Source organism: Plectropomus leopardus, chromosome 5 (genome assembly GCF_008729295.1).
Source record: "Plectropomus leopardus isolate mb chromosome 5, YSFRI_Pleo_2.0, whole genome shotgun sequence".
Lineage (NCBI taxonomy): Eukaryota > Metazoa > Chordata > Actinopteri > Perciformes > Serranidae > Plectropomus > Plectropomus leopardus.
In genome coordinates, this window is record NC_056467.1 from 623,549 (window position 1) to 647,901 (window position 24,353).

Sequence of the window (24,353 nt, forward strand, 5' to 3'; positions counted from 1 at the left end):
CTCAGGACATCAGGGGCCCTCAGGACATCAGGGGCCGGCCTACTGGGCGTCCTAAGACTGAGAAACAAACCTGGAAAAGCAGCGTTTTGTTTCCGTGCAGCACAGACCTGGAACAACCTGCCAGATGAGGTTCGACACGTCCGACTGACCACTTTTAAGTCAAAGCTAAAATCGTTTTTCACGCTGCCTCCTCCACCTGCTGATGACTGCCAACTTACTTTAAACTTGATTTTTAAATCATTTTAAATGATCTTTTTATCTTTGCACCTCTTGTCTGCACTTCTGTTTTTGTTTTTTAGTGATTATTATTATTATTTAATCATTTAATAATTGATTTACCTTGTATATCTTTTCTCTTTTATTGTACATCAGTGTCTTTTATGCTTTTAGATTTTATTACCCTGTGAAGCACTTTGAATTGCCGTGTTGTATGAAATGTGCTATACAAGTAAAGCTGCCTTGCCGTGCCTAACACAGATTTTAACAAATTTTGGATCAAAATTCGAAAGAAATATAACCAATATTTAATGTCGCGCGTTTCATGCCGACATTAAAAAGGCCTAAAATAATCAACTTAAACCTTTAAAAAAAATGGGAGTAAAAACAAATGTGTTGTATTTAAATTTTTGTTCCGTGCATGTGATTTAGACTTTTCCTGTGTTGAAACACATTACAGTGACTTTATCTGTGTGATCCTTTATGGGAAAACTGATTAAAAAAAAATCAAATAAAAAGAGGAGGAGGAGGAGGAGGAGGAGGAGGAGGAAGAGGGAGCATTTGGAGAGGTGGAGACTGAGACTGAGATGGAAAAAAGGAGGCAAAATTTAACAGAAGAGAAGTCATAGCTGCCAAAGGAGGAGGAGGAGGAGGAGGAATTGTGGGGGAGGAGTGAGAAAGTGAAAACAGGAGGGCAAGAAAGAGGAGTGTGACAGAAGGGAGGCAGGGAGGAGGAAGGAGGACGAGAAGCTCCGCGGTGAGAGACGCAGACTCCCGCTCTCAGACACGTGGAAACCTCAGCAGCTCCTGCAGAGTCCTGAGGAGGGAAACTTTCTCCTTCTTCTTCTTTTTCTCCTTTTCTGTCACCGTTTTTTATAAAGTTTTTTTTTTGCACACAAAGTTTGGGGATTTTTTTTCATCAGAGGATTAAACTGGTGAACCAAAGAGACGCAGAAGAAAATCTTTCATTTCTTTAAATGGAATTTGTCGTTTTCAGATTGCAGTTTTTTTCGTGTATTTTTTCATGTAATCTGGTCTAATCTAATCTGGACCGTCTGACTGGAGGATTTACTTCAAACGAGTGTAAGTCAAGATGTGCATGTGGGTTTTTGACCCTTTTGGAGCCGTTCTTTAGCAATCTGCCCCCCAAAATGAACTTTTCGTATCAAAATGTGAAATGTGTCCTGACTGATGTGTGTTTTTCTGTTTTCCAGATGTTCAGCGTCAGACTGGAAGCTGGTGTCCTGCAGGAAAACAAGAAGCTGGTCTGGGATTCAGCCTCTTGTTGAATTACAGGAAGGTTTTGGGTTTTTTGGCTCAGTGGAAACTTCTAACATGGACTTTTTTTGTAACCAAATCTCCAAATCGGCTGGATATGAACTTTACGGATGAATTCAGAAAACCCGTGAGGCTTTTTTTTTTATCCGCGAGGACGTCCTGAGCCACCAAAGGCCGCTGTGATGATGGTTTTGCCGCCCGTGCCATGCTGAGAGGGAGGTTTGCTGCCGGGAGTGTGTATGCGTGTTTTGTTTGTCTGCTCGGACTGACAGCGCAACCGGCCAAACTCCGCACGCAGGACATCTTCCCCAAGATCAACACCCTCAAGGCGAAAGTCCCTTTGTTGGTATGACTTTTGTTTCATATCAGAAAATATAAAAGTTAAAATTCCATAACTTATCCCGCTCAGATTTATTAGACACCTTCAAAACTAAAAGATATTGCCCAAAAATTAGATACAAGAAAATTACAAGATTAAATTAAGAAAAAGCAGTAGAAAAAATGAAATGAAAGAAAAATAAACAAAGAAGTGTGTATTTAGATATTATTTTTTTAAAGATATATTTATTTTATTGTATCTATTTTCTGTAACATGATTTTAGATATAAAATTACTGTAATCATTAATATAGTTTTGGGGCCATTTTCCATATTTTTTAAAAAAAACTTTATGATAATCCTACTTGTTTTTACCTGTTTGTACCAAAGGCTTTTTGACTCATTTTTAGGTAACTTTTTTGTCACATTTAAAAAAATAATTTTTCATTTTCTTACTAATTTTCTGCAATTTGTGCGACCAACCCATTTGTTCAGGTTTCAAAGTCAAACAGCATGTGAAAGACTTCCGAAAAACTAATGTCAAACCAGGTTTCAGAGTTTAAAGTCACAATCCAATCACCAGAGAAAATGTTGCCTTTGACCGTTTCTGCAAACTACATTTTCATTTGATTATGTAGCAGAAAAGCTGTGGTTAATCCCCGCTGGAGAAACAGTGACGGGTTGACACAACACCGTCACGCTTGGTGCATAGTGGGTGTCTTTCCAAGAGTGATTTTTGCCTCTCGTGTGGAAACCTGTGATAAAGTTTCCCAAAACACCACCTGCAGATAAATCTCTATGACAGAACCAGTTTCCTTAGATCTGCAGGGTAACATTACTGCAGTATAAATCACAAACTCAGAACACACACACACATATATATAATATATATATATATATATATATATATATATATATATATATATTGCAAATGCATTCCAAAGAAAACACCTAAATTGCCAATTTTTGGAAAAGTTGCTGTAAAAGCAAACATTTTCAGCTGCAAGGATCCCAAAAAAAGCCTTTGATGGTGATACATTCATTCACTTATTTTTTGTCCTCAGGCCGGGCAGCAGGTTGAGTAAAGTAAAATAGACGTCCCTCTAACCAGCAACACTTTACAGCTCCTCTGGAGGCCAGATTAGATATATAATCAAGTCAGATTAGATATATATCCCCTCTAGTGTGTTCTGGGTCTGCAAAGGTGCAAACTACCAGTTGTATGCACCTGGAAAACCTCTGACAGGATCAGATGCCTGAACCACTTTAGCAGCAGCAGCAGCAGCTTTACTCCGAGCTCCCTCGGGATGTCCGAGCTCCTCAGCTCATCTCTAACGCGGGGGTCACACTGAACGCCACAATATGTTAACTGTCACGCAACCGCTCTTCAGCAGTAAAACTAGGAGTTCATTTTTCCGTGCCGCTCAGCAGCGATTCTCCCTGCTCCTTTTTTTTTTTCACACGGCGAGCTCTTTCTCTGCTTGCTTGTGTGTCTCTGTCAGTGTGTTTCTGCTCACCTCTCTCCCTGTTTAGACACAACTGACAGGCATTATGGAGGCATTTGATGAATATTTTATCATTCTTCATGATCAGATCTTTAATATCATAGCTGATATATCCGCTATATCATTCATAATAAGAGTATTTAGTGTGTTTTCCCGGCAGACGCGCTGCGTCCACTGAGCGCTCAGCTCAGCTCACTCTGAATAAATTCACTCCGTCAGTGTTTTTGGTGTATGAGTGCGGCGTTGGATGAGAAAGCACTCAACAGAATCGGTGGCGTCGTTATTATACGCAGACAGACAGCCAGCTGGCTCTGGGTGCATCCACATGCAATGTACATGTGTGGTGTCACTTGAGAACGCCGCCAGATGGAGCGTGTCGCGTGCACTTGAAACGTTGAAGGACAGTGTGAGGTAAAATAGTACGAGGGGGCCGGGAGGCGGAGGCTCCCACAAACAGCTGACTTTTGTGCAGAAGTCTAGAGTTCGCCTCCCGTGTGGATGTGATTATTTCTCTACGCCTCACTATCGTGATGGTCCACGCTGGTCGCAGTGCTGTTGTGTAAACATAACGACGTGCTGCTGCTTCCTCCCACCGTGTGCAAATGTCGACTTCACCGTAACGGCATCCCGGAGCGTAAACAGCTGACGCAGGAGGATGCTTAAAACCAGTGTGAACACTGCAGTCGCACTCTGATGCGGATCACAATGGTCTCGATACCAGCGAACTCTGGTGCGGTCCGCTTGAGGTGTGAAAGCGCCCGACTCGATCTGCTCCAACTATCTGGTGTAATCCACAAGTTTGAGCTAAAAAGCTCCCGTAGTTCACTTGGCTTCACTTTTAAACCGTATCGTTTGTGGAGAGTGGTAAATGCAAACGATAACGAATGCAACGACCAGCACCAGGAACGACACGCGCAGTTGTTGCGGCTCCATTGTGCAGATTTATTTCTCTTTACTTCTCAGCACTTCTTTTTCGGGGCGTGGAAACATGACGCTCCGCCGGTGGCGGCCTTTGGACCAGAGTCAAAACAAAGGTGTATGACAGCGAGCTGCACAAAAATACACAATCTGGACAAAATGTATGCATGAACACACACGAAGACATGAAGTGTGGAAAAAGCACCAAATAGTCCCTGCGGGTCAGCTGTGTGTAAATGATGTTTATGTTTTTTTGTGCTGTTCCACTTATTGCTCTTTTGGGGACATTTTTATGTTTTTACGTTTACGTTTTAGTCCCAAATGAGCCCCGGAAACACTGGATTCAGCATCTGAAACTCCACACCTGCAGTTTGTGATAATCTGTTATAAATCTGAAGTCTGAAGTCCAACTCGAGATAACTAAAGATATTACTCAACCGTTTTAAGGTGAAGGGTCAAAAAAAGTTTGCATGAAAAAATTTACCGGAATACCTCTTTAAAAGTTTCCTTCAGCCGCGTCACTACAGAAACATGTGATTACATAACAGTTGTATAACAAGAAGTCCGCGGGGCATCAAAGAATGAAACACACGTTTACAGGTCGAGACCGAACACAACAGCGATGTCTTTCATGCTCCCGCACTGCGGCTGAAATGATGTTTTTACTGTTAGTTTTGAGTAAATCATGAAACTTTGGCCGACGTCATCGTCCGCATTCTGGCATCCAGCTGTTTGATCATCCAGATGTTCACAATCACAACAGGATTTGGTGCAAATCTTGACTATTTTGTCTAAATTTATCAAAAATTTTCATGAGTTGTGTTCACTGTCTCGCAGCTACTCTGTTGTGCGTCTGCTGCTGAGCTGCAGGGATGCACAATTTAAGAAATCATTTAAACAATTTCAAAATACTCTGATTATAAGTAAGAGTTGTGCACTCAAAATGTTACTTTACTTAACTCTTTGAAGCCTGGATGAGCATCTCTTTACTTGTGCTGCATTGGGGTTTAAATTGGTTTGGTTTCTCTCAAAAGCATAAAAAAAACAATGAGCAACTTGACAAGAAATGTCTTGCAAATTGAAAGAAATAAATAGAAAATGCTCATCAAAATATCCACAGATCTTTATTTATAATTAGCATAATTATATATATTCAAATTTATTTAACTTTTTTTAATTTTGAAGTGGGGTTTCAGGTCATTTCTCCTCTTTTTATAATTTATTTATTTACTTTCCTGTTTTATTTTGTTTTTGCTAGTTTTAAAGTCATTTTCTCGTTTTTTTTTGGGGGTTTTTTTTTACAGATTTCTTTCTTATTTTGGGTCATTTCTTCATTAGTTGTTCATTGCTTTCTTCCAATGTTTGAAAGAAATCAAGCCATTTTTTCAGGTTCCAAAGGGTTAAAGGTTGCTACTTTTAATGCACTTTTGCCCTCTGGATGAATTGTTGTTTTTTTTTTTTTTTTTAAATTTTTTTTTTCTTTTTCTCCTTATTTCTTCAGATATAAATCAGCAGTCGCGCTAATCCCAAACCCATACCGGTTTATTATTATGCAAAGTCCCCTATTAAATTAAAGAAAAAAAGTAGAAAAGTTTAGCAAGAAATATACTTAAGTGCCAAAAGTAAAAGTATTCACACACACACACACACACACACACACACAGGTGCCACATTTGTAGGAAACATGCATGTGTGGGATGAGCAGCAGAGCTGAGTTTGTAGGTCACGCCCATGAAAAATTTGCCAAATCTTCTCTGCCAGTGCCAAACAGCTTTCCCGCTGTTGCTATTGACTCTTGTTTTGAGCTCCTGGCCCTCACAGCTGCCGACGATCAGCAGCCTGATCGTCGGCAGCTGTGAGCAGCTGTGAGCAGCTGTGAGCAGCTCTGCCACAGTGGTCAGTTGTTGTCTGCCGGAGCGACGGACACAACCACGCTGGCTGACTGATGCCGTCCCACAGCGGCGTGTGACCAGGCTGGTGCCCGCTCCTGTTTATTCAGTGAATAAATGGTTATATTGCCAATATATCTTGTTTCTTTAGACTTCAATCATCCACAGCGGCGTGTTTGGCATTGGCAGAGAAGATTTGGCAAATTTTTCATGGGAGCGACGCACATACTCAGCTCTGCTGCTCATCCCACACATGCATGATCCCTACAAAGGTGGCGTCATTTAAAAGAGAAATAAACAGGCTTTCCATCAGTATAAGATATTGCCAAGAAGCATTGTTTCAACAAAGAAATAATCTACCAGACACAAATGTCTTTACTTATTTTGCTATATTTATTTATATATATATGTAGATAGATTTGACCTGAAAGCGTCACCAAAGTCACTCGGATTTATCCTCTGCCGGCCAATGACCGTCTGTACGACATTTCATCAAAATCCATCCAGAATATTTCAGGTCAAAGTGGTGGACGAACCAACGCGCTGCTAACAGGCTGAACTGTTCTTTTGACTTTTGACGTAAAAGTTTTCACAGCCTTTATTTTCTATCAGACGACGTCACGGTTACTTCCTGTGTTCCTAAACTAAACGCAGAGTGATACTTTACGAGATGATTATAAATGTTAGAAAAGTAAAATAGGGACGTGTTTTATCAGGTGGACGCTCAGCATTAACGTTTAACTCTGTGTTTTTCCTCAGGAGGGGTTGAACTGCACACTGTACACGCCCACCAGACAAGACTACCAGGTATGAGCTTCCTCATTATGTCTCCTCATTATATCGTTAAACGATAAAATCGATAAAATATTAGTCAAAGCCAAAACTGTGATATCGAAATTCAAGCTGACAGGAGAAACAAGAAGTGCATTCAGCCATGAAAATGTTTAGCACATGAATTGTTTTATGCAGCAAATTTGTTTTTGTTTTTGTTTTCTCTGCAGATTTTTGGACCCAAACGTTGGTGTTTTTTAGGGATCCATTGTTGTTTTTCCTGTTTGTTTTTCTGTTAAAGCACCAAAAACAGTGTTTTGGTGACCTGTGGGTCTTTTTCCAGCAGCTTTTCTACACCAAACTTTTATTTTTTTCTGTGGCTTTTAAGTCCCCACACGCAGGATTTTTTAGGACCTGTCGCTCAAAATGATCAAATCCAATATATTTCAGTCATAGTGTGATATCCCTGTCATATAAATTAAACTAAACAAAATGAAGCCCCCTAAAATGTAGCCAAAACTCAACGTTGTTAAAGCATAAAGTTTCAGTGTTTCTCGTTCTTTGTGTAATGAGGGCGTGGTCGTCTCTGTCTCTCTTCCAGCAGAATTGTCCCGTGTCCACCCTGAGATGTTTTGCTGACGAAGTTAAAGTCCTCACTGAAGAGCTGGAGGCCATCGGTGTCCCCGGGATGAGGCGATTCCCGCTGATCACCAGCCTGAAGAAGCACGCGAGATGGTTAGAAAAGGTGAGGACGAGAGACGGCGACAGTCTGTGGGACAGGGAGACGCAGCTGTCTCTGCTTAGGGGACACTTTTACTAAATGACAGGGGGCCAGGGGCCAGTCACAGCAGCCACATACATGTTTCTATGATTTTAGGTCATTTCTAGGATTTTAGGACGTTTCTTCATTTTTTGGAAATTTCTGGGATTTTAGTTAATTTCTTGGACTGTAGGATGTTTGTTACCAACGGTTTTCGTAGTAGCCAAAAGCAACACCACAGACACGTAACGGTTTGAACAATGAATATTTAATGAGCCTGAAGTTGGAGAGGGAACAGGGGGAGGGGATCCTGGAGTCAGAGAGGCTGATGAGGCTGATGAGACTGAGGCCGATGAGACTGATGAGATGAGGCTGATGAGACTGATGAGGCCGGTGAGGAGGCGAGGCTGATGAGAGAGGCTGAGGCTGATGAGGCTGATGAGGCTGATGAGACTGAGGCTGATGAGGCCGATGAGGCTGGTGAGGCTGGTGAGGCTGATGATGAGGCTGGTGAGGCTGGTGAGGCTGATGAGGCTGGTGAGACTGATGAGGCTGGTGAGGCTGGTGAGACTGGTGAGGCTGATGAGGCTGGTGAGACTGGTGACTAATGAGGCTGGTGAGGCTGATGAGGCTGGTGAGGCTGGTGAGGCTAATGAGGCTGGTGAGGCTGATGAGGCTGGTGAGACTGGTGAGACTAATGAGGCTGGTGAGGCTAATGAGGCTGAGAGACTGATGAGGCTGATGAGGCTGGTGAGGCTGATGAGGCTGATGAGACTGATGAGGCCGATGAGACCGATGAGGCCGATGAGACTGATGAGGCTGATGAGACTGATGAGGCTGATGAGGCTGAGGCCTGGTGAGGCTGATGAGGCTGATGAGGCTGGTGAGACTGATGAGACTGATGAGGCCGATGAGACTGATGAGGCTGATGAGGCTGCTGGTGAGGCTGGTGAGGCTGGTGAGAGAGGCTGGTGAGGCTGATGAGGCTGATGAGGCTGGTGAGGAGGCTGAGGCTGAGGCTGATGAGGCTGGTGAGGCTGGTGAGACTGGTGAGACTAATGAGGCTGGTGAGGCTGATGAGGCTGATGAGGACTGATGAGGCTGGAGGCTGATGAGGCTGAGAGGTGAGACTGATGAGGCTGGTGAGGCTGATGAGGCTGGTGAGGCTGAGGCTGAGGCTGATGAGGCTGGTGAGACTAGATGAGGCTGATGAGGCTGATGAGGCTGATGAGGCTGGTGAGGCTGATGAGAGCTGATGAGGCTGATGAGAGACTGATGAGGCTGGTGAGGCTGATGAGGCTGGTGAGGCTGATGAGGCTGGTGAGGCTGATGAGGCTGGTGAGATGAGGCTGGTGAGGCTGATGAGGCTGGTAATGAGGCTGGTGAGGCTGGTGAGACTGGTGAGGCTGATGAGGCTGGTGAGACTGGTGAGACTAATGAGGCTGGTGAGGCTGATGAGGCTGGTGAGACTGGTGAGACTAATGAGGCTGGTGAGACTAATGAGGCTGATGAGACTGATGAGGCTGATGAGGCTGGTGAGGCTGATGAGGCTGGTGAGGCTGGTGAGGCTGGTGAGACTAATGAGGCTGATGAGGCTGGTGAGGCTGATGAGGCTGGTGAGACTAATGAGGCTGGTGAGGGCTGGTGAGGCTGATGAGGCTGGTGAGACTAATGAGGCTGGTGAGGCTGATGAGGCTGAGGCTGGTGAGGCTGGAGAGACTAATGAGGCTGGTGAGGCTGGTGAGGATGATGAGGCTGATGAGGCTGGTGAGGCTGATGAGGCTGTGGATGGTGAAGCTGATGTGGATGGTGAGGCTGATGAGGTCTAGGATTTTAGGACATATTTCAACTACGTCGAGGTTAGCTCAATGTACAAAAATAACGCTTAATTGTGTTTGAAAAGGATCAGTTACATTGTGATTTATGATGCAGTTCTAGTTTTGTTGTTTTTTGGTCTGCAGCTTGGTAGGTGTCTCGTTAAGGTGTCTCACCATCCCCTGACGACAAGGTCAGCTCAGAGACTGCGTCAGAGCTGCTTTTTATCAGAAACATTGATATGATTGAAGAAAATGTCCAAATGCAACGTGCATTAACATTATAACGAGGCTGTAATCTTACTCCAGGCTTTTGTTTTCTCAGTCACTGTCAAATTCTCAGGAAAATGATCACATTTTTGGGAAACAAACTGAGGTAAATGAGCCAAGATGGACGAGAAAGAAAAAATTCAGAAATTCAGAAAAAATCTGATCATAGAAGTGCTCCACGGAAACACTGGCGAATGTGTTGAATCACGATTAATGGGACGCTGAAAGAGAACCAGATGAAACATTTTTTTTATCGCCAAATGAAAACCGTCTTTTTCCTCACTGACGTCGTGATGCAGCTGTTGGCTCGCTGCTACAGATGAGTTGAGGAGGGTTTAGTTCCTATTTTCCTGCATACTGCTACTGTCTGTGTGTGTGTGTGTGTGTGTGTGTGTGTGTGTGTGTGTGTGTGCTGCAGGAACTGCTGCATCCTCGTGCCTGCTGCAGAAAAAAAATAGAAGAACAGAATTTCCGCCATGCTGTTGTTTGCCTCCGTGCAACAGTCAAATTGCAAATAACAGTTTATATTTATTAGATAAGATAATAAGATAAAATAAGATAAGATAAGATAAGGTATGATAAGATAATAAGGTAAGGTAAGGTAACGCAAGATAAGATAAGGTATGATAAGATAATAAGATAAGGTCAGGTCACATAAGATAAGATGAGATAAGATAAGCTAATAAGGTAAGATAAGATAAGCTAATAAGGTAAGATAAGATAAGATAATAAGGTAAGATAAGATAAGATAATAAGGTAAGGTAAGATAAGATAATAAGGTAAGATAAGATAAGATAATAAGGTAAGATAAGATAAGGGAAATTTGCATCGTTTTGCAGGATAAGCAGCAAGAACATTATAAAGAAAAAAATAGTCAGAAACAAAGTGCTGTACAACTAAACAGACAAGCTGCAAAACAGCACCACAGTACTATGATTGTACCGAAATAATACTGTAGTACTGCGATGTGTTGTGATTTGCTTATAGTTTGTTTCCTGTTTTATTCTGAAGGTCTGTGTTACGTCCTGCTTGTTTCAGTCTCGTCTCTCCCTGAGTTTCCCCGCTCACCTGTCCTGTGTTGGTCCCCCCGCTGCAGCTGCGTCTTGTTGTTGTGATTAGTCCTCTGTGTATAAAGACGTGTCTGTCCCTTTGTCTCTTAGTCTTTGCTGCCTGTGCTGAGCTTGTGTCCGTACGAACAGTTCTTCCCGGTGTTCATGCTGCTTTCCTCTCAGTATTGGTGTTTCCTGCTTTTGCTCTTTGAGTTACGTTCACCTTCTTGTTTTCGATGTGTTTTAGCAGCTGCAGTAAAGCTCCTCGTTTTTAATCCACCTGAATTTCTACAGAACAAGAACTGTGTTTGTCAACAGATCAATACTGAAAAATTTACCATTTTATATTTACTATATTTAATGTCCTAAAATCCAAGAAATGTCCTGAAATCCTGGAAACGGCTGCTGGGGCCCCTGGTCTCTTGTCATTTTGCAGGGGCCCCTGAACAGAGCAGGTTGTGTATTCCTGCGTTAAGATCTGAGAGTTTTGGGGCCACTTTGACATTTCTGCTCCATCCTGAGGTCGCGTCGTGTCTTTCTGTGGCCGATAACACGTCTGTGTTTGTCTCTTAGACTCAGCAGAAGACGTCGGACTGTCTTCAGTGTGAGCTCCTGACCGAAAAAGAGCCGCAGCCGTTCCTCGGCGATCTCATATCCATAATTCAGATGGTGAACTCGTGACCCTGCTGATGGCTCCTCCACAGACTTTTCAGGACACTTCATAACCTCCTGTCCTCTTCATGAACTTTTCATATCACCCGAGCACAAATAAAATGTACCATGCATGACGTCAAAGCGTCTCAGTGGTATTTGATTCACATCTAGAGAGAAAAAAACGTCTCGTTTTTGGTGGAAGCTTGTGATTAGTGCATTAATAAGTTTAACAAGTTAAATGCAGAAAACAGCATTTCTCTGCTTTTTTTGCAGTTTATGTGGGTAAAGAGAGAAAATTCAGAGTAGAAAAACATCTGTACATCACTTGTGATCCAAATCCAGATTTGGACGAACAGACGGAGGCCTGCATGAGATCGGAAAAATATACAGATGGTCAGGATTAGGAGAAGAAGAAACATGGAAAGCTTTAAAAAAAAACATCACATTCAGACGCAAAGTGAACACCGATCTGCCGGGTGGAAGTGCGAGGTTTGTCGCGTCATTTGAGAACGTGGCTGTAAACGGTCGCATGAAACGCTGAAGGACAGCTTCAGGAAATAACGCTGCCGCTCGCCGCGAGCGCTTACAGGGAATCCAGAGTTTGTGGATGCTTTTGTTTGTTTTGTTTTTTGTTTTCTTACCGCATCGCGGCGAGCAATGTTTGGTTCTAAAAACGTTCTGAGAATGGCACAATGCAACCAATGCAATGTTTAAGTAACGTTTTCAGCGGCAGGTTTTCTTTTAGTTCCCAAAACGTTTGTCTCAAAGTTAGAATAACATTCTCTGAAAATATCAAAAAATGTTAAAAAATTTTTTTTTTTTTTTCACATTTTTATTGTTAACAGTTGTTTAAAGGTAGGTTGCTGATTTCTTGCTCAGTTTTGGGTCGTTTCTAAGCCAATGTGCAAACACAAATCACACAAATGAGCAACAGCAGATAAACTGCAGAACGTCAGATTGATGAGCTCCAAAAGTTGGTATTTTAAACCAAAACATCAGTTTCTAACCATAACCAGCTGTTTGTTTCGGCCGAACCACACGCCAACCGCTGTATTGCTGAAAATTAACGTTTTTCTTTAATAACGTGAAAATGTAACATATCTGCGTTTTGCAGAAATCGGGCTGCGCAGACGAATTCCAGGTCTGTGATTTGTCTTCTTCAATCGTTGCATAAATTTCAACATCAGCGGGGACATTTGCTGGAACAGATTATATAAACTCTCAGCAGAGTTATAAATAAGCGCGAGGTCGATGGGCCTGTTTATGTTACATACAGAAGAGTTTCACTTTTCCGTAGCTTCACGCTGCATCTCAGAGTTCATGCAGCGCAGCTTCAGCTCTCTGAGCGCTGAACTCTTTATCCTCCAGCTGCTCGAGCCAAACAGCCAAACACCGGCTGTTTTCATGAAAACAGGAAGCTCGTTAACAGTTTGTTTAATGAGTTCATCTCATGAGGAACAGTAGAGCCAGCTCTCCTTTCTTCTCTTTTTTCACCAGGAAAAAATCTGTCAAAGTGAATTTTTAGATAAAATGAACGGAGGGAAAATACCAGCATCAGAACCACTGATTTAGAAAATCATCGCCATGTTTCAGCTATTTTTAAAGTGTCAAACTTGAGTGTTTTGTAGCTTCAGTTTGTTGTTTTTTTCCAGCAGGAAGAGTGCCCCAAAAAAACAGGTAATTTTTTCCTTTTTTAAACTTTAATTATTGTCTTTTGGAATACATAAAGTAAAGTAATATATTGCATTCACAACCAATCAGCTCTGACGAACATCTACATTGATACATGTACACAAATGTACAGTATATAAAACAGTATATAAGATATGCATAAAAAATAACTTTAAAGAATAGAAAATGATAATAATAATAAAAATGAAATGAAATAAAATAAAAGAGCTACTAAGCTCAAATCTGTGGTTCTTTTGCCTTATATCCTTGTTCGGGCTAAAGGACCAATTCTTCGCAGAAGATGTGATGTGGTTGAAATGATCGATAAAAAGTTGCCAAATTCTGTCAAATTTCCCGTCTTGTCTTTTCAGCGAGAATTTGATTTTCTCAAGCTCCAGATGTTTCATTTCATCTCTCATAAGATTTATGTGTGTTTATGTGTAATTAAGATCAGTGTTGGTGCCGGCAGACTGAAACACGCGACACGTTCCCGAGTCGTCACATGATGCCGCTTTGCAGAGCGTGATATGCAGACTTCCGCGTCTGCATATCACGTCTGCAGTCTGCAGCGGACTTCCTCCTGCTGCATCGTGCCGAAGCAGCCAGTTTCTACCGAGAGGCACAAAGCATCATTTGACCTAAAAAGATTTGTGAAAAATGGCTTTTTTCAAATCTTCTGAAATGTGTTTTTTGTCAAAACTGACATGTTTCAATTTGGGGTATTTTAGATCATCTTTAAACTAAGGGAATTTGAAATATGTGCATGTTTTTCTGAAGGTTTGTAAAAAGCGGAGTGGCTCTGAGTCTACAGTTGGCTGTGGATTTCGTGATAGTTTGGGCTGAAAATGGAGGTGATTTGGATAAAAAATACCACAAATGTCCTCCAGTTGGCCTCCATGCAGCGTTTGCTGTTACAGTGAAACTATTAATGAAACGCAGCGTTAACGACCACAGCTGGATAATGTCTCTGACAGTGAAGCTGAGTCAAAGTGTCCACTGTCATCAGCTTCAGCTTCGTAAATAGAAGATTTTCTTGACATTAATTCATCTCAATCCAACTCAAACACACACAGAGAGTTTAAAGTGTTTTGCAGGGATCCAACGGCTGGACGCCACATGTTCCTCCAGCCCGATCCGCTCTCCTGCAGAGCTGCAAAAGCAGAAATCGCAACATTTCAGCAGTTATAGGATGTGTGGTGGAATTTAACAGGATCCGTATTGTCAGAAAATGTGACCCAAATATTTTTTTCTGGCTTCCTGTTTGTGACTTTCAGCTCCGAGCCCGCAGGATCCTGCTAAAGACAAATTTGTTTGATTCCTTGAAAAAAAAAAAAAAATGGAAAAAGGCGATGAGCACCTAATGAGGAAACCACCCAAAAATGAACCAGAAATCAATAAAAAGTAGTCTACATGAGGATTATTTAAAAATGAGCACCCCCAACTGCTTAAATATAACTTTAAAATTTATTTATTCATTTATTCATAGTCCGTAAGCACAGCGAAGCTTTCACAGTCACACTGAAACGGATCTGTAAGTTGAAAACGCACTCAATACAGCGTCCACTGAGACTGATACTGGATTTATAGGAAGGCATTTTTAAAGTCTCCAAATGTCCACTCCGCTCTCATTCTCCACTAGTTTCTCCGCCGGTGTCTCCGCCGGTGTCTCCACCGGTGTCTCCGTCGGTGTCTGCTCCGCTCTCATTCTCCACTGGTGTCTCCGCCAGCGTCTCTGCCGGTATCTCCGCCAGTGTCTGCGACAGTGTCTCCACCGGTGTCTCCGCAGGTGTCTCCGCCGGTTCTCAGCCGGTGTCTGCCCCGCTCTCATTCTCCACTCGTGTCTCCGCCGGTGTCTCCGCCGGTGTGGCTGGAGGCGGCTTCTGACTAAAGCTGCACCCTCAGTTTTCTTTTGGCTGTTTTTGGGAACCTCGCAGTATTTGGGTCATTGTTGGACACCAGCCGTGGCATCCCCTTTGTTAGTTAGTGTCTATCTTTTATAGAAAAGTGCATTTCCAGAAGGGTTAAAGAAAAAATTGCTGCGCCAATTGTTTCCAAAGAGCAGAGTCCATGAGTGAAGTTTGGATGTTTTTTTAAGCTTAACACCATCAGTCATCAGCGTGATCAGACTGTAACGCCCACTCAGTGAATAACATAAAGGAATGAAAAACAGATTCGAGCATGACTCTGTCCCGAGGCACGAAGCATGTGCGATCTTGTTACAAGCAGTAAATGATTTCATCTTGAACTTAAAAAACCTTTAAGGGCCAAACAGTTCCCGCCCACCTGGCTGCGACCTGCTAACACGTCATCAAACATCCAGCTTCACTGTGCAGGAGGACGCTGGGAAAACTCCTTTTTATTCCCCAGTTGATGCTTTTGTTAAAAAATCAAAAAAACAAACGTCCTGGCTCTGAATTTTATTGCTGGTGCACAAACGCCAGCAGGCCTCACGGACAAAAGAAGTGTGTCACTCTGAATGACCTCCAAGCTTTCACGAAATATCTGCAATAAAAACGGGAATGTTTATGTCTTTAATTTGCAGTCATTATCAGCCCTCTAAGGCCGCAGCAAACTGATCTGATTTCTTTCAAGGACACGAGAAAAAGGCACTGAGCAACTTCACAAGTGATGACCCAAAAAAGCAGCAGTAAAAAAAATTAAAATACAGGAACATTTCCTGAAAATAAGCACATAAAGACAAAATAAAATACAAAGTAATGACCTAAAAAATCATGAAAGTTTGCACATAAAAAGTCAAAAAGAAAAAAACAGGAAAAAAAAAGAGAAGAAAAGTAGCAGGAAAATTTGTACATAAAAGGTTTTTTTTTTTTTAAAAAAAAAAAAAAAAAAGAAAGAAAAGGAAAAATAACTAAGTGCTGGCCTAAAAATATCAGCATGAAATTAGTAAAAAAAAAAATACAGGAAAATTTCCTGAAAATGAGCACATAAAAAAAGTTTTAGTTAATGAGCAACTAATGAAGAAATTAACCCCTAAATTAGCAAGAAATCCGTAAAAAAAAAAAAAAAATACAAAAAGGAAAGGAAAAAACTGCTTGAAGATATTTTCTGATTATCAGAAATATTGATAAATATATGATAATGTTAACTATAAATAAAGAAATTACCCCTAAATTAGCAAGAAATCAGTAAAAAATTACTTGAAAATTAGCACAAAAAAATCAAACATAGAATTAATACTCGTTTAAAAAACTGAAATGACCTGAAAAACTGCTTGAAAATAATTCTAATTATATAATTATGATAATTTTAAATAAAGTTATCTGGACAGCTCCATTTAGCATTTTTTAAATAATTTTCCAAATCTGCTAAATTCTTTCAGTTTGTAGGACATTTGTTGCGAAGTTGCTCATTGCCCCTTTTTTGTAAGAAACCAATGAGTTCGGGGTTAAAATGATAAATTTGTGTTTAAGGCGTCTGAACACAAGATGAGACGGTTTTTTTCACTCTCACTGACCTAATTTAAGAAAAGCTACAAAAAAAAGTTTATCAAATTTTAAAGAACAATTCCGGCCCTCCTGCTCAGACCACATCCACCCGAACCCGGACTTCATTTTGATCTCAAACACACAAAACTGCGTCCTCAGACAGATGTCCAAGTCCTGAGAACGTCTCTGGATGTCCCCCCTGTGTCTCTGCGATATTTTTCCACGGTGACTCACGCGCAGACCGACACACCGGCTCTTGATTATGAACCAACAAAGCTGCAACCTGCAATTTATCGAGAGCCAAAACAATAAAAACATAAAAATGTGACGCACATGTGGCGGAGCTGGCAGGTCACGTGTTTGACCGAAATAATCAGCGCAGGCAGCTGCTTGTTCTGATCATCAACGATAATAATGACAATAAGTTATTATCGAGCAACAAAGCCGTTAAACTGGGAAACTCCACCTTTGAACTCTTTTAAATAAAGACAAAACTAAAACACAAAGAAGATGAAGATGTCGGGATTTTTTAAAAATTTATTTATTTTTTTTTTTCTGCTTTATTTCTCATTTTAATAAATAAAATCAAACATCAGAATCAGAATCAAACTTTTCATAAAACGCATCAATCCTGCAGCACACGCGTGTAAATGACGGACACGGCTGCGTGACAGCGTGCACGTCCGCTCAGAGCAAACAGCAAAGGGTTAAAGTTTGTTTGAGCAAACTTTGTTTTTCGGGCCGAAGGTGAGAAGTTTGTTTAGCGGTTTTCGTGTCAGCAGCATGAGAAAATGTTCAGCAGCGGGAGGCCACGTCCTCTGAGGCTGTCCCTCAGCCTGCAGCTGCAGCTCTGCAGCATCTTTTAACCCTTTCAAACCCGAATCGACGTCACCTTTCTTGTGCTGCGCTCAGACGCCTTTCACGAGCATTTAAGAGCTTTGACACACGAGCAAATCAGTTTGATTTCTTTTTTAAATCGTGGAAAAACAGCAGTAAGCAACGTGCAAACTTAAAAAAAAAAAAACAAAACAACAAAAAAAACCTGAAAGGTGCCAAAAAAAACTTAAGCGGAGAGAGAGAAATCAACCAAATAAAATAAAAATGTGCATAAAACTAAGGATTTTAATCAGAAACTTGTTCAATTGTTTATTTGAGTTTTTTTTTTTCGTCATTTTGAAAAATGGATCATCATTCTTATTATTTTTAAAATCTATTCATATTTTTAATGTGCTAATTTTCAGGAAATGTTCTTGTATCTTTAATTATTTTCATTTTTTAGGTCATAACTTATAAAGTTGCTAAATGTCTTTTTATTGTTTTTCAAAAAATTGGTGCTCAGGTTTCAATTAAAAAAGAAATTTGAAAGGTGATTAAAAAAACTTAACAAGAGGAGAGAAAATTAATAGAAAATCAACCCGAAAATTAATGATTCTAATTAGAAATGTATTTAAATAATTATTTATTTTAGCTTTTTCCAAGTCATTTTTAATAAAAAATCTTTTTATTTATTTATTTATTTTACTCTTCAAGTGCTCATATTTTAGGCATTTTTCTTTATTCTTAATTATTCAGGTCTCACTATACATTTTTATTCCTTGTGCAGCGTTTTTCACACATATCAGATTCCATGACTTTTCCAGGTCTGGAAAATGTGTCTGTGAAATTCCATGACTTTTCCAGGTTTGTCAATGAGTGTGGGAATCCTCGCTTTACCATGTTTTCATATTTTAATTCATAAATCTGTTCAGGTTAATTCATCAGTGACATTACCATGAACTATTTTTTATTTCTATTTAGTTAGATAATAATACAAAATAAATAAATGGGAGTCTAAAAGCAAAAAGAGAACAAAAAGAAATTAAATCAAAAGAAATAACATTAAATTAAAAGTCATACTTAAAGAGAAAAAAAACCAAAACAAACTTCAAAATAAAATGTTTTAATAATCAACTGAAAAAACAACAAAGACAATAAAACTGTAAACTGAGTGCAACAATGTGATAAAACAGATTTTTCATTATTTATTGATCTAAAAGTTCATTTTCACAGTTAGTGTGTTTATCTTTTAGTCTATAAAACATCTGACACAAAAGAAAAATATCTTACAAAATAAAATATCTAAAAATATTCCAGAAAGGGGGCCACTTTTACAAAATGACAGGAGGCCAGGGGCCCCACACAGGGGCCACGTTCATGTTCCTCTGGTTTTAGGGTTTTTTCCAAAACATTTCCAAGATTTTAGAACTTTTCCAGGATTTTGAATATTTTAGGAAATTTAGCAGGTTTCTCAGATTTTAGCACATTTCTAGAATTTGAAGACGTATTTGAGATTTTAGGATGTTTCTAAGATTTTAAGACTTTTTTTCATTTTGGGACATTTTTAGGGTTTCAAGGATGTTTAGAGGACTTAAGGTCGTTTTCAAGGTTTTAGGATATTTCTCAGATTTAAGGATGTTTACAGGATTTTAGGACATTTTAGGATTTTAGGACATTTCTCAGATCTTGCTGTGTAGGACATTTCAAGGGTTTCATGATGTTTTGAGGACTTTAGGCCGTTTAGGAGATTTTAGGATATTTCTAAGACTTAGGGATGCTTCTAGGATATTAGGACATTTCTAGGATTTCTGTGTGTCTCTATGATTTTAGGACCTTTATGGGATTTTAGAACATTTTTGGAAATGTCTATAATTTTGGAACTTTTCTCAGATTTCGGGACGTTTCTAGGATAACTTTATTTTGTTTTATGTCTCTGACACCTTACGGAGACTAAAAGTACAAAAACAATTCACAGTGTGAATCACTTTATTTTTATTGTGAATTAGAAAATGTTTAAGGGGCACCCGGTTCCCTACTGGGGGCGAGATTTGGCCCGCGGGCCGTAGGTTGAGCATCACACTGCAGTAGTTCATCATATTAATCTTTCAGTTTACAAAATGTCCGAAGCAAAAGAAAACATCCTCAAATTGTCTCGTTTTGTCCCAAAATGTTCCGGTGACGTAAACAGGGAGCAGCTGCAGCAGAGGACGAGCCGAGTCTGCGATAATCGATCGATTAGATCAGCCGCTGATCGATTAATCGACGTGTTTCGGCTCCACATTCACCATAAATAAACTCCAGAATAAAAGCATCAGCTCTGAGAGGAAAACAATAATCAGAAATAATATCAGAATAATTCAGGTGTGTGTGTGTGTGTTTCATCAGCACACACTCCAGCGTCTCTGCGCATGCGCGGTGGGCCTCGTGGACCTCTTCCCCGGTCCCCCGGTGTACTGGTCTCGGTGCGGTCGATCGGTATGGATCAGCTCTCGGGCTTGTCCTTGTTGGGACCCATGAAGTCCACTCCGTCGATGGGGATGTCCTTGTCCTTGATGGCCGCGTGCACGCAGCGCTGGTACCGCCGGAAGCTCTCGGTGCACGGGTCTCCGCTCCGGTCCCCCTTCAGGAACTTCTCCGCGAACCAGCGGTTGAAGCACTGATCGTACTCCCGCTTCAGGTCGGTGCAGGCCTCCCCGACGCTGTTCATCTCCGCCGGTGTCCTCCCGGAGACAGACGCGGGGACAGAAACCAAAAATCTGGAGTTTTTTTTTTACGAAAGACGAAGCAGCAGCTGCGTCAACACGGAAGCACTGCGGGACTCTCCTTGAACCGCGTCAGGTGATTGGCTGGCTGGCTTCAAAGCGACGTCGAACGTAATGGCGTCATCATGTGGCAGAGATATTAAATGAGAAAGAATAATCACTCTGAGTAATATCCGAGGATCACAGAGTTTTTGCACTTCTTGATGCTGAAAAATCACCCAAACATGATTATAAACACACAATGATAATTCATTTTCAAATTCAAATAGGCTCTGTTGACATGGCCATATTGAAACAGTATTTCCAAAGCACATTTTGTAAGGTGGTATATATATGTACACTGATTATTAGGAGTTTATGATACTGATATTTGAAATTGATATGCATTCACAATAAAAATGAAAATATTTCTTTTAATAAATTTTAGATTTTTTTCTTAGAATTTGGAATATAACAAACTCCTACACAAAACTTTGTTTAAACGCCTTTAGCAAATGTTTAATCAAAACTGAGACTTTTAACATCATAAACAGCGAGTTCCCAGAAACTTTAAATACAAATAAATAAATACACAGTGACATTTCTTCCAATGCTGACACTTTCTTTGCACTTCGATCACTGAAATAAAATGCTGATTTTGATTTTTTTTTGCTGATTATTTTGCTACATGTTATTAATCATCATATTATACATTTATTGTATTTATTTTTATCATTTCCTGGGTAATGTTTTATATAAGTGGTGCCTGGTTAGTAAAACATCTTATTTGAGAGACAAAACATATAGATATGCTATTATTATTATTGTGATTGTTATGATTAGACAGCTGTTTCGTAAGCATGCTTTATCTTATTTATCATCCAGTGAGTGCTGTTATTATTTCCTTGGCTCCTTTAAAGAATAAAAACAACAGATATGTGATATTTCAATATTGAATGAGCCATTCTATAAAATGATAACTCTGACTCTTTGGTTTTCTAAGTAAATGTTTATGTCTCTGTACATATATATTTTTCAAGAAATTAGTAAAAAGTGAGTTTTAAAAAGAGGGGAGAATTATTTTAAAAAGTATCAAAAACTCAGGCAAAATCTTTCGGAAAGTATATTAATAATAATTCTATATTATTATATTTATATATAATTATATCATATATATAATTATATATTTAAAATTATTTTACAGAAAAAAAACATTATATATATATATATATATATTTCTTGTTTGTTTTTGATTTATTATTATTATCATCATCATCATCATCTACATTATTATTATTATTATTACATTGACGTGATTTTCTTTTTTTTCTTTTTAACTATTTTTTAAAATTTTTTTGGCCATGTGTCATTATTTTGCTGGTTGCCCCCGCCCCCATTTTTGAAACAAACCAAACCAATTTGCTCTGATTTTAAAGGGTTAAGTAAAAGAGTATAAGACAGTGTATCTGTAACTGTCTGTAAATTCCAAAATTACAGGTGGAGTGAGACCTTCTCTTCTCTCGACCCATCTTCCCTCCAAAACTCGCGAGAGATGACGCAGCTTTCCGAAATCTCGCGGTTCTGCCAGAAGACGTGAGAGGCATCAGGCAAGATTCAGGATAGATTCAAAATAAGCGAATATTCACCTTTTTTGATCAAATATCGAGGTTTTAAACAGACGCGGGAGTTAAAATCGGTAAGTAGAAGAAGCGGCGGAGTCAATCGGCTTACGTTTGATTGCAGCAGTTTGGGAGATTTTGATGTAAACTTTGTTAGCATGCTGGGCTAGGCCGTTCTGACTGTAATGTCCCGGATGTTCCGGGGCTATTAGCTTAGCCGTTAGCCGCTCGCCCCGGTTTTTAATTTTGAGTTTTTGTGTTTATTCGCTGCTTCAGTCTCTCCGGGGGATTAACGATGTCTGACAGCGAGGACAGCGACTTCTCCGACAACCAGAGCGAGCGCAGCAGCGACGGGGAGGCGGAGGAGGTGGAGGAGAATGAGGTATGCTAACCGCTAAGCTAACGATGCTAACTGCTCTGCAGGTAAACAATGAGATTTAACGAATAAATAACTAATAAACTCAAATATAAACGCTGCTAACTTATTCTACGAGAGAAGTTATATTACGGGCCGTGTTGTGTATGTTGTTGTTAGCTGGTATTGGTGAAATGCGTATAAATATATCTATTTAATCAGCGCTTTTGAGTAATGATAATCTAATTTAATGTTTTATTAATTGACTTTTTTGTACCGCGGATCCTATTTACAACTACCCCCTTTTCAGCTCCACACTAGGACACTCTAAAACACATATAAAATTAAAAATACACGGCAGAAAGGAACAAAAACAGCAAGAATCTAGGCAACAAAAATCAAACAATAACAACAATAATATTCACTTTTAATCTCATTTGTACAGACTTGCTTTTATGTGATGTCGTCTATTTTAATTTATTTTAATCTATTTTTTCTATTTAATTTTATCTTTTAAATAATTTCCTCATTCTGACCTGATTGTGTGTAATTCTACCATTAGTGCTGTTATATCTGTGTTTACTGCTCATATTATTCAAACAGCATTTACGGTTTTTGGTTTGGGTTGTTGTTGTTATTTTTGTTCTGTTATAATTCTCTCTTGTCCGGCTTTAATCCGTGTTATTGTTTGAATCTTATTGTTATGTCCTAACTGCTCTTGCTTCTGCGTTGCCTTTTTTGTCAAAACACCTTGTAAACTCTGCTTCTTAAAGGTGTTATATAAAGTTATTATTATTGATAATTACAGCTAGTGCCTGATCGATATATCGGCCGATATTTGGCCCATCTCAGATAAATTGGTATCGACTGATATTTTGTTTGATATGCATAATATGAAATGTTCATAATTAACAGAATGTAACTTAGAAATAAATGCTCAGATTAATTAAGAATGATCAAATATTTTATATTTTCATTATTGTATTTTTTATATTTCTAGCTTTTTACTCAGTGTTGTCCTTTTTACGTATTTTATTTATGTTTTATTTTTTGATTTTTTGTGATTTTATTGCTTTTGCTCTTTTTGTCTATTTATTTGTGTTTGCTTAAAAAAAGTAAAATCTACTACGTTCAAAAAAGGAATATTTCATATGCGTTATGTCAAAGATTTAGGTAAAATTGACCCGAGCCATGAGTAATTTATGTCAGTTCATGTTTTTTTTCTTTCTTCTTTTCTACCGTAAAATTGGTCTTAAATTAAATTCCGAGTGGCAATAAAAAGGTCTTTAAAATGTTTAAATCTAACCTGCCTTAGCTTTAGGAACCCTGCTTTTAATACTTAAAGTACATTTTTATGATTATACTGAAATACTTTAATGGAATTTTCAGCGCAGGACTTTTACTGTATATGTTACAGTATATGTATATGTTATATGAGTGTATTTTGAAGTGTGGTTTTAGTACTTGTACTGAAGACGAGGATTGTCTCCACTGTTAATTTGTTTGGTGTTGATCTGTCTCCAGGAGGAGACGGGAAGCCCCGTGGGCAGCGACAAAGTAGCAGAAGAGGAGGGGGAGGACCTGGAAGATGAGGAGGATTACGATGAAGAGGAGGAGGACGACGATGAACGTCCCCGGAAGAAGCCGAGACACGGAGGGTTCATCCTGGACGAAGCCGGTACGAGTCGACTACTTATTCCCGTTGATCGTCGTCTGCGTTAAAGTTCCCTCAGACATCTGATGCTTTTCAGTGACAAAACCAGAGTCCCCGAGATCCTTTAAAAGTCTTAAAAGGCTTTGAATTGATCCCTCTGAACATAGAGCTTTAATTGGACTTATAATGTCTTTAAATTATTTTTCTTAAGTCTTAAGGTGTGAGGTACAAGGTAGATTTATTTGTCATTTTTTAAATCTATTTGAAAAAATAGAATTTGTCCCTGAATCTAAATAAATTAAATTAATTTAATTAAAAGTACTAAGACGTAATAGGTAAAAATTTTAAAAATCTTCTTTTTTTCTGACACTGCATGGTTAAATCTCAAAATGATAGGCTCATAGTTAATAATGATTGCCGTAAGCCGCAGGAACCCCAAAAAGGAGCTTGAAATGAGTTTTAAAACTTTACCTCTAATCTGGCAAACTGGTTTTAGGATGTGGGAATGATTTTTTTCTTGATTTGGTGGAGTGGGATATGGGGATAATGTTTGTAAAATTTTATGAATTGATGTTTTGTATTTAATCAAATTCTTTCATTTATGGATTTA

General features: G+C 39.6%; 3 protein-coding genes across 4 annotated transcripts in view; 2 read left to right on the forward strand and 1 right to left on the reverse strand.

The window, feature by feature from the left end:
- The first annotated feature begins 924 nt into the window (after window positions 1–924).
- On the forward strand, window positions 925–11,582 carry il15l (interleukin 15, like). 2 transcript variants are annotated; one of them, XM_042486100.1, is made up of 5 exons: window positions 925–1,299; window positions 1,431–1,840; window positions 6,883–6,930; window positions 7,496–7,639; window positions 11,361–11,582. In XM_042486100.1, the coding sequence occupies exons 2-5, from the start codon at window positions 1,700–1,702 to the stop codon at window positions 11,466–11,468; spliced, it is 441 nt and encodes a 146-aa protein (XP_042342034.1). In that variant the 5' UTR covers window positions 925–1,299; window positions 1,431–1,699; the 3' UTR covers window positions 11,469–11,582. The 2 variants fall into 2 exon arrangements, with proteins under 2 accessions (XP_042342034.1, XP_042342035.1); XM_042486101.1 differs by having other exon boundaries at window positions 7,499–7,639.
- Window positions 11,583–19,569: 7,987 nt separating this feature from the next.
- LOC121942832 (TP53-regulated inhibitor of apoptosis 1-B-like) lies at window positions 19,570–20,292 on the reverse strand. Its single transcript, XM_042486102.1, has one exon. It carries the CDS (start codon window positions 20,079–20,081, stop codon window positions 19,857–19,859), a length of 225 nt encoding a protein of 74 aa, XP_042342036.1. The 5' UTR covers window positions 20,082–20,292; the 3' UTR covers window positions 19,570–19,856.
- A 1,382-nt stretch (window positions 20,293–21,674) lies between these two features.
- The window catches only part of supt5h (SPT5 homolog, DSIF elongation factor subunit), a 33,538-nt gene continuing 30,859 nt past the window's right edge, over window positions 21,675–24,353 (forward strand). The window contains 3 exon segments of the mRNA XM_042486103.1: window positions 21,675–21,811; window positions 22,011–22,116; window positions 23,614–23,767. Of these exon segments, the coding sequence (XP_042342037.1) occupies window positions 22,030–22,116; window positions 23,614–23,767 (241 nt within the window). The 5' untranslated portion in view covers window positions 21,675–21,811; window positions 22,011–22,029.

What these genes read in the sequence shown, in the direction of transcription:
- LOC121942832 (XM_042486102.1), bottom strand. Translation starts at nt 20,081, where the DNA reads ATGAACAGCGTCGGGGAGGCCTGCACCGACCTGAAGCGGGAGTACGAT.
- il15l (XM_042486100.1), top strand. Translation starts at nt 1,700, where the DNA reads ATGCTGAGAGGGAGGTTTGCTGCCGGGAGTGTGTATGCGTGTTTTGTT. An exon ending in AGGCGAAAGTCCCTTTGTTG is followed by an intron (nt 1,841 to 6,882) that starts GTATGACTTTTG and finishes GTTTTTCCTCAG; the next exon opens with GAGGGGTTGAACTGCACACT. An exon ending in CCACCAGACAAGACTACCAG is followed by an intron (nt 6,931 to 7,495) that starts GTATGAGCTTCC and finishes TCTCTCTTCCAG; the next exon opens with CAGAATTGTCCCGTGTCCAC.